The sequence below is a fragment of the Echinococcus granulosus genome (genome assembly GCF_000524195.1).
Source record: "Echinococcus granulosus chromosome Unknown EG_S00222, whole genome shotgun sequence".
Taxonomy (NCBI): Eukaryota; Metazoa; Platyhelminthes; class Cestoda; order Cyclophyllidea; family Taeniidae; genus Echinococcus; species Echinococcus granulosus.
The window spans coordinates 48,580-58,572 of record NW_020170602.1 but is presented as its reverse complement, the minus strand read 5'-3'; the positions used below and the strand labels follow the sequence as shown (position 1 = coordinate 58,572).

At 38.6% G+C, this 9,993-nt stretch overlaps 3 protein-coding genes across 3 annotated transcripts in view; 2 read left to right on the top strand and 1 right to left on the bottom strand. All coding sequences in view use genetic code 11, as the record gives it.

Annotated features, from left to right (window-relative positions):
- EGR_10464 (hypothetical protein) overlaps positions 1-1,586 on the top strand; it is a gene marked incomplete at both ends in the record, with an annotated part of 9,924 nt that extends 8,338 nt beyond the window's left edge. Inside the window, one exon of the mRNA XM_024499713.1 lies at positions 1,423-1,586. Coding sequence (XP_024345878.1) covers positions 1,423-1,586 — 164 coding nt within the window. The remainder of the gene's footprint in view (positions 1-1,422) is intronic.
- Positions 1,587-1,777: 191 nt separating this feature from the next.
- EGR_10463 (hypothetical protein) lies at positions 1,778-3,659 on the bottom strand (the record flags this gene model as incomplete). Its single annotated transcript, XM_024499712.1, has 3 exons — positions 1,778-1,937; positions 2,851-2,934; positions 3,478-3,659. 3 exons carry the CDS (start codon positions 3,657-3,659, stop codon positions 1,778-1,780), a joined length of 426 nt encoding a protein of 141 aa, XP_024345877.1.
- Positions 3,660-3,751: 92 nt separating this feature from the next.
- EGR_10462 (hypothetical protein) lies at positions 3,752-4,658 on the top strand (the record flags this gene model as incomplete). The annotated part of the gene is made up of 2 exons (XM_024499711.1): positions 3,752-3,757; positions 4,398-4,658. 2 exons carry the CDS (start codon positions 3,752-3,754, stop codon positions 4,656-4,658), a joined length of 267 nt encoding a protein of 88 aa, XP_024345876.1.
- Positions 4,659-9,993: the final 5,335 nt, after the last annotated feature.

The window sequence follows — 9,993 nt, the reverse complement described above, 5'->3', positions numbered from 1 at the left end:
CTTGTGTGGGAAAGCGCTCTCAATGGTGCTCGATCACGTGCCAATGGCAATTTTTAGGGTCGTGGGAGTTACCACGACCTCGCAAAACTGTTCATCCTTGTCTGTGCACAGACAAGTGGGTTATTCAAGCCGTCTGGGCTCGATGAACAGAGCGGCATTTGCCATTCTCTTAGGTATGGTCATTACTGGGGGTGCCATGGCGGCATGATGCAGCTGCAGGAAAGTGGATGTGGGTGAAAGACTTATTATTGCTTCATGATGATGAAAGTCTGTTTTAGTTTGTAAGACACGGTTGACTCCAGCGAGTTCCACTGTTTGCAAAACTTGCCTTTTACTTTGGGATGATTGTAAAGTTTTCTGAGAGATCGAACACATCATTAATATTTAAGCTCTTAATTTGCAACTCGTATAGGCATCTCTGTTGAGGTCTATACTGAATATATATAAAATAATGAAGCTTGGATTAGTTCACTAAAAGTATTAAGGCAGTCAGGGGGATACGAGATGAAGAATTACTAAATGAGGCAGTAATGATTGGGTGAATGACTTAGAAACAAGCGAATGGTTGGATGATAGAACCTTAGGTGTGTCGACGTGAGACACCTGGTATAGAACAAGTGAATGCCAAAACACTGCTTTACTTAGATTGTGCACATGAGGTTCGTTTGAATTAGATTGACCATTTCACTCCTTAATTAAAAGAGGTGTATTTTAAATTTTGACCAGCATTGATCAGTTTGTTCCAATTGTTTATTCGCACGAGCTACAAACACTTAAATTATCCACAGTTTACTATATGCAATGGTGACTTAATTGCTTTAGAACTCTGAGGCTACTTTGTCCATTTCATCATTCAAATTATCATCACAGAAAAATGAAGAGCAGCCCTTTCCTCCTTTCCTATTAACGAGGCCACTGTACACCAGAGGATACTTTTCCATTAGCTTTAGGCACGTAAGTCGACTGGAGATTCAAACAATGATTTCCGTGTCGAATGGGATCTTCTAAGGAAGAACTTAGGCCTTCCCTTCTTTCAAACCAATCTTTACGTTGTTAGAAAGGTGTCATTCAAATTCAATCTTTTCGACTCAACACCGTGTTCTTCTGCCGGGTTAGGTCCTACCTCCTCAAAGTAGATAGTAAAGATAAATAACCAAGTCGTTTTGGGCAACCGAGGGCCACCGCAAGTCTATCCATTGACTTTAGCACTTTCATCCTGTAATTTGAGGAAAAGCATAACTTTATCCACTTTGGCATGTTCCGAATTTATGTCCTATTTCTCTCAAGGCTGAGTGAGTCTTCTGACTGTGGAGAATGTGAACACAACCAACCTCTTCGTCGTCCCAGGAATTAGCACCGTAAAGGTTTGTAGAACGGAGAACAGCGTCAGCACCAATGATTCATTGGCCTTGTATTTTCAAGGTAATGGCAAATTGTTCCAATTAACCCATAAGTTCGTCTATGGTGCCATAACAAGCAGAGTACATAGTGGTATCAAAGGCTGCCCTTTTTTATTTGTCAAACAGTCGAAACAGTCGGTCGATTGCAACATGAGCAAGAAATGGACCTCAGGTTCCCAAGATTAATAAAATGCGGACCTGTTTCTAGCCACGTGTGAGATGCTGTCTTGTCGGAGTGGGAGGATGGTATACGCAGCCTACGATATGCTGTATTCGGTGATGAAGCATCAGTCGAGGCAATAGATCCAAGATAGTCACAAATAAGTCAGCTTCGAGGAAAATACTCATGATCTGGAGTGTAACAAATGTTGGCTAAATCAGCAGAAAGTGCCGAACAGACTGTGTATTTTAAGAATTTGACACAGTTGTTTGCTAGAAGCCGTACCCCATCCATCACTACCAGCATCTTCACCGTTTGCATTCCATTTATCCTTAATATAAAAAAGTTGATTAAAGGATGATATATGAACAAGTGAACTAAAAAGTCCAAAAATATGGAATGGGTGAACGAAACGCACACACTACACTTTTTAATATTTAGATAGCGCATTATACTGACAGTTTCAACTGGGCCACAGCATAACAATTATTGCCCGTAACAGTATCGCGGTTAAAATGATAACGAAGTGATGGCAGCACACGTCAAATCTCACCCGAGAAAAGTGCTGACTGTGATGTTCACGGCGATCGCCGTTCTATACGGCGCTATCTACTTTCCTTAGTGGAAGCACGCCTTCAACTGCTTCTGTTATGTGACAGATCAGTACTTATTTGCGATGAGATAGATTGCGCTTTGAAAGGGATTGACATAACGAACCACAAAAGTGCATCTATGGACAAGAAAAGGAGCCGTGCCTTGCAGCGAAGAATGGCAATTTAATTTCAGCTGCTCCCAACAGAGCTTGCATTTTGTGCATACTTTGCAGTTGTGTATAGACTCTTTGGCCAATATTGGTATCCAGAGCGCTGTAATCCCGTAAGCTTGCTTTCCGCATACCACTACCCTACTAGGAATCTTCCCCTGTCCAGCCCCTATTCCTACACTGTAGATGAACCAGCTTCAAGTATTATTCCACGTGGTTTGTTGTTTAACATGCATGCGCTCGTACAACACTGCCCTGTTTCGAGATCTAAGAGTGAGTGAGAAACATGCCCAAAGCACGACATCTGCTGGAATTGAATTGTCATTTTTCACTGCAAAGCACGGCTACTTTTCTTGTCCATAGATGCACTTTTAGGGTTTGCTGTGTCAATCCCTTTCGAAACATAATTGCATCACAAATAAATGATTTCCTGTCCTTCAACAGAAGTTATTGGAAAAACGCTCCCACTAAAAAAGGTAGGTGGCACAAGTTTGTGGATTTATATACTCATATTTTTTCTAAATTACCCTATTTTTATGGAAAAGGATTTCACATTTACTGGAACCACAATTATGCACACACACTTTTCAACTGGAAGTTCCAAAGTCCATCTTAATTAGATAAATCAAATTTACTATTAATTGTGAGTGTACGCACGATGTCATATTCACATTGCACTGTAATACGGCCGTGCTTATACGCTCTTTTTGGATGAGAAGTGATCAGCTGGTGTCAACCACGTGACGGAGCGGCCACTTTTAACTCCTGAGGAAGAAAGAAACTCCAACCTTCTTTACGCCTTGACAGTCTGCATTGTCACATATTACTGTCCACAGGCTATGCACTCTTCCAGTTATAGAGACACGAAAGTGTCGAATTTGTTTCTGCACTTCTTCGCTGCAGTTTGGTTGGTATGACACTCGAAGTAACTGATGCCTGAAAAAGAAACTCAGATAAAAGCATCTTCTTACAAATTGCATGTTTAAAATGTGGTTTTACCCCGGATCCACTTTAAGGCGCCATGCTAAGCGATGTAAAAGACGGATTTCGTAATTCCTTCCCTCTAGGACCTCTGAAGATGCATAAAACTGCTGTGCTTTGCGAAGGCATTCTTGTCGACTATCAAAAGTTACAATCGGCAGACAACTTTCTACTTGCTACGTATCCAAACAGCAGAAATGACGAAAAAGGCAAGACCATGAAGTGGCCAACAAGAGCATTCCTCACAAAATACTGTGGACGAAGTTACAGATAGAATTGTAGCTGATTCAACAATCAGTAAGGCATAAATGTGCTTTGAACGAAGGGGACAAGCACTACCAATAATGCACATCATGCAAAAATTCTCAGAAAATAATGGTAGCTACGCCATCCATTTTCACTCCTGATTGGTTAATTTCGTGTGCGAAACGAGGATCCAAAAAGATTATGAGGGTACTTTAGCACAAATCCATTAATCAAAAGATGAGAAAGTGCAATTGATTTATTGCTAATAGTCTTACCTTCCAATTCAAATGTGCTTTTGAACCCAAGGCCGGTACCCATTAGACCTTCTCTACCCTCTGCGATTTCGTCATCGTAAAGGAATTTTGAGGGCTGCAAAACCAAGGTGCGAGTGATGCATTTTTTGTCTCCTTTATTCAAGTGGGATGCTTTATTACCCTAGAAGTGACAGTTATTGCCTGACAAAGTATGTTTTCAGGCATGGTACATAGTTGGTATTGAATCAGGGGTAGCCAAACACGCCCGCTTGGGAAACTATTTTATTATGTTTAAATGTTTGGAACATTGCTATAAGGTAAAGCCACTTTAAAGTGGTTATATAAGACATAGTATCCTCGGGTGCTTTAAGAGCTATTAATAACATTTGGGAGTTGGAATTACTGCACTTTATTTTTGAGATAAATATCCTGGTCTTGGTATGATTTGCTTATCTAAAAATTCTGTTTGCCAAAACAATACCAAAAAATTCATTAGTAGTTTTATTTATGCAATTTACTCAACCATTGGAATAGGCTTTATTTTCAAAAGGAGTAATGGGGGAAGAGATAATGTGAAATTGAAATTGCCTTAGATGCGAATGATTGACAAAGGAGCGACATGGCCTGTGGGCATAGTTGCTACACCTGACCAGGAAGGACGCATCATCAAACCCAGTAATAGCAACAAGATTTCAGACTTTCAATCAAAGTATGCACCTGGTCGCAATGTCCCCAATGATGTAGCAGCTCTTTCAGTCAACCTCATGTTCGTTTGCATAGCCCTTTATGCTGTAGAGATCTCGGCAGGTCAAGAAGGTCTAATACTTACCGGCCTTGGTCTTGAAAGCGCCTAGAGGCGGTAGTTTCAGGAAAGTGAGCAAATTGGCAATATATCTACTGCCTATTCTCATCTTTTGACCAATGAATTTATGCTAAAGTATGTGCGCAGTACTTTCACACCCTCGTTTGGCACACGAAATCAACCAATCAGGCAGTAAAAGTGTTTGGTGCGGCTACCACGAAGAATATGTTACGAGGCTTTTGCGACTTGTGAATTATCAGTAGTGGCTGTCTCACTGCGGTCCATCTATAGATTTGAAAATATTCAACTGAAAGGAACAACGCGTAGAAGCCCGTTCAACAACACAGAGGAAATTTAGTATCACGCAGATATCTGTCTGGATCGTCGGCCTCCCTTTCCACATACCTATATTATATGAGTTCCGTATAACTTGATGGAATAGTGTATATCAATCCCTACCAAGTAAACCCTAAATTGGAACGGCCTCTGTAAGGGTATAAAAGTAGCTAAACATCTATCACAGCATAAACTTTGCAAGAAAATTGAGAGATTTTAGTTTGCTCTGTTTAGTTCTTCCGCCCTTCAGTCCCACAATACGCTTTGCGTTTCAGAACAATATAAAGTGAACAAGAATAGTATGCGTTCTGTGAACACGAAATTTGATGAAGAGTAATGAAAATTTGGCCTAAAAAGCGTGAACTGCTAAAGGTTGCCGTGTGTTAACTCGTCACATCCAATTTCGAAAAATGCAAATCAAACGAAAATTGTAGACAGCAGTTGTAACAATTTAGAATGTGGATGAAAATTCTACTACAATCATCGTAAAACTTGACCGGACTCGATACCGCACAGGTTACTTGATGGTGACATCTTTTGCAAAGAGTTGTTTCTACGAAAAGCAAAGAAAATGCCTTGTGGGTTTGGGAATCCCCGTGTCATTCCAGAAAGTACTCCAGAAATTATGCTGCATATTTAATCGCTTAACAATGATATGCCTGATGCAAAATGTCCCAAGTTGCTTTAGCGTAATGAGGAGCCTCTTGTGAGCTCCACAAATTTCTCATAACCACTCTTCAGATGCGGCTCATTTGTCTAGGCTCATAAACAAGAGTTCCATTTGGGAATCTAAGCTTGCATTTGATCTCGCCTGAAGAAAGTTCATGCCACGCACTCCTTGAGGTGTGATAAGCACTCTGTACAACACTTTTAGATTGTATCATAGATTGTTTTTCTTGCCTGCACAACCTTTAGCTTCTTACGATGCTTTGAGCCTTGCATTTTCGTGTGTAGAGCTGCGGCATTTCCAAAGCTGCTTATTTGATAGATATTTTCAATATGAGTGAATAGGTCTAGGAAAATCTCTCGGAATACGCAGCTACTTTGATACTGGTTTCGATTTTGGAACATAATGATGGCTTTTGATCAAATTCGTCATTTTTAATGTTTTATGCATGTATTTTTGCTAGGATCAAGCATTTCGGACTACATTCACACCACCAACCATATTTGTCTGCTCGATTTTACAAACTTCTCATATTTATATATCTACATTACTATCCATATATTCTTGCTCAATTGTGATAGCTTGAACCACACTTACACGGTCAGATTCACTCATCAGATATGTTCATCCATATATTCTTGCCCAATTTCATTAACTATAATTATGTCTACACGTTTTCCATACACAAATATTGCTGCTAAATTTTAATCTGTTCTGTTGTCCTCACGTTCATCAATTCATTTTGATCAGTTTAACAAATAGGATGGATGTTTGTGCTTCCATGTTTTTTTTCAAGCCTGTAATAATCTGATTAATGCCATGTTAGGTCATATATTTTTTATCAATTTTGTAAAACGCATTTTCACCCATACACATGTCTTGCATTCTTGCCAATTTGTATTAAACCGATTTATGCTTTCTCGTACATCCATGCACATTTTGATTAATATTGTAAATTTACCATACATATATTTTCTTGTCTGCATGTCTTTTCTAAAATTTTTTTATTTGAATAATATCTAAGCGTTTACTTACATATCTCGGCTATATTTTGCCAATTTTGTGCATACTTAAACAATCATTCATCTCTTTTTTAAAAATGTCTGCACACTCAGTAATACTTTTTGGTGAACATTTCTAATTTTATTGCACTGCGATGGTGGTTTATACCTCTGTATTGGTGAGGCGCCATTTTTGGATTTTCAAATTTGCCTTTATGTACCTAGCTGGGTGGGCTGACCCTCGGGCCATGCCAGTAGCCCATACACCTTCTCTGTGCTAAATATAATCTGCCCCAGTATTGTGCCTTCTTTCTTTTTTAAGGAAAGTCTCGGGATGCTACATTGATGACAGTGGAAAGCGAACCTGATTCGGAAGATTACGCATCCTGATTTTCCACTTCTGCGTGATAAGCCTTAGTGATGCATTTAGAGTGCTGAAATGCACATGTGGATATGTTATTTGTATTAGTAAATTGGGTCATATATCGCTTTGGTTTGTGTGAACGTATTTTGCATAGGTGAAATGATGTACGTAACTACGTCGGCAGGTGTGGAGGGTACACATTTGTTGCCGTTTGTGGGTGTATTTTCGCGTTAATAAAAATGGGCATCTGCCTATGATGGTTAGTGTGGCCGGGATTTTGTAAATACCATGAGTTTTCAGTGCGTGGCGTTTGCTCACTTTTTACCTCTGCAATGTTTGGTGTATATTAACATGGAACGGTTTTGAAGTGGACAATTTGGAAAGGCATTTAGAAATTTAATTTTTATTTATTTGCTGTTTCTGCCAAATTATTATACTTTGTGAGGCTACGAGGTGTCTTATCACAAAATCTCTTCTTCGATATTTACTACCCTCATTATACCATTGTCACCATTACCAATAGTATTGGTTTTTTATTCACGTTTTTATTCTTTTTCTTCTTCAGGATTAGAGAAATTAATGTCAGATTTGGTGAACTTGTTGCCACCAACGTTGATGTTAAAATACGACTTTTGGGTAAGGCTTCAACTGGTCCGCAACTCAGGGTTTTCACTACAGTTTCGAGTTTTATGCAGGGTCTGCCAAATTGTCATTTAGTCACTCAAGCCAGGTGTCCCCAAAGTTTATTGATAGGTGGTTTTTCTGGAGACACAGTAGTGGGGAAAATCCTATTTTTTCCACTTAATTAGTCTCATCTGCTTTACTTACTCAACTGGGCTTCTTTCGACTTTTTAGAATCAGGAACTGCTCAGTGTATGGACTTCCATTTTTATTTTTTGCATCTCCGTCAGTTCATCTTAATGATAAGAGCCAATCGCCTTCCTCCTCATACTCCTTTTTCCGACTCCATTATAAGAATCGGCTTTGTGTCATAAAATAAACTTTGCTCTGCTTTCAGCGATGCCAAAAAGTAGACTTTATACCTCAAAAATTGAAAATAGACGTATTTGAATTTAAAGCAAATCCGTCTTCATGACCTCGTCACCAATCGAAATACCATTAGATATCAGATTCTGACTTCATGCCCTGGGAGTGGAGCTCACAATTAGCTCGTTTTTTCCCACGTTCGCGGAATAATTGTAGATCAAGCATATAAGAGGATTTAATTAGTGTTCTTATTTAGTAACAAAAATTGCTTCTACTTTTATACTTTTCTAGTTTAGCATTTATTTGCCTAGTTTATTGTCATTATCTATTCACATAACTAACCAAATTCTAAATGCTTGAATTGCGTTTGTATTTCCGCATATCCCCTTTAAAACCGTTCCCGTTTCGCAACACAGATATGCTTCACTTCACTAAGTTGTATGCTTTTTCCTAATCATAAAAAGCCAGTTACTGCATTTTGAATAGCTGAATGTCGTTTAATATTTCCTTTACATTAGAAATTTACTCCGTCCAAAGGAATAGGGGTCGAGTAACAAAATAATTTCCAATGGTAGTATTTTCCTTAGTAAAAAAATGTACTTAAAATTGTTTTGTCTGTTTAACTTACCACCTTATATAGAGATATGATCCTTCGAGGTGGTATTATTTTGTATTTTCTTTTCAGTAGTAAGTTCTTACAGAATTTTTATAGATAACAAAACCCTGGACAGCCAAATCCGTATCTCCATAGGCTGACACATTAGGAATTTTCAATCACGTTTGTTGTCATCTCATTGCATTCCATTGAGCTATGCCTCTCTCATTCGTTGGAATTGATAACTAACACAAACCGTCTCACACGATGGTGTAGAATGGTTGATGCTTTGACGCGCTTAAGTCGGGTGAGCCTAATGTGTGCCTTTTAAGATGAAACCTGCGAATATCAAATTGAATGTGACAGTCCTTAGTTTGCCAAACTTCTTTTCAATTAGCAGATCGAATGCTTGGTTTAGACTTATTAAAACATAAGTAGAGTTTCGAATTTATAGGAAATAGCATTTGTATTAATCTACCAGCATGTAATTTTAAACAGGATACTATCTGGCTGGTTTTATTACAGGAAGTATTGGGATTAACGAGGAACATACAAGTGTGTATTAAATGGGTTTTGAAATTGACAAAGTCTGGACATTAATATATAAATTGCCTATCATCATACGAAACTCCAGATTAAGTGGAAATTTTTGTCTACATCACCTCAACTTTGCGCTAAGAGATGCACTCAAAATTTACCATGTGGCAGTCATGGAGTGCATGCTTTAAGTGGTGGACTCTTATCAAATATGCTAACTTCCTTTTTAGTGTACGCATTAATTTCATACATTTTGTCAATTTCTTAGCCAATAGACTGATTAGAGTTGCTCTATTGCGTTTTGCTGCCATTTGATTTCATAATGAGAGGCAAGAGTAATGTTAAAGTGCAAAAGAAGTTGTAAATTTCTTTTATTCTGAAATATTTGATAATGGGCTGCGAGGATCTAAATAACACTATTATGAAAATTAAGGTCTGAAAACCATAATCCTTTGATGATTGGGCAAGGCTAAGTCATGAAATCCAGTTATGCAAACCACAAAGTGAGCGATAAACAAGTGCTGTTAACTTGGCAATTTAGACGGTGGATAGATCTTACAAGATGATTTTCATCGGACTGGATCAGATTAAAATTAAATGACTGTCATGACAATCGCACAGTCGGTAGTGCGGTGTCCACGAAACACAATTAATATCGTAGTCGACAATCAGTCTGACCAAACGTTGCACATTACCATGACAATAAGTGAACACAACAGTCATTATTACATGGTGCTGTTTCCACCTATAAATTCAATTGTTGGCGGTATGTTACCCAAATGAAAAGCGCTTGTGCCTTAGAGGACAAAGGAAATGGCTTGCAAGTAAAGATTTCCCGTAAGGTTCCAGAATTTGCACCAAAGCTTATCTTGGGTGTTTAATTACTAAATAAGGCCGAAT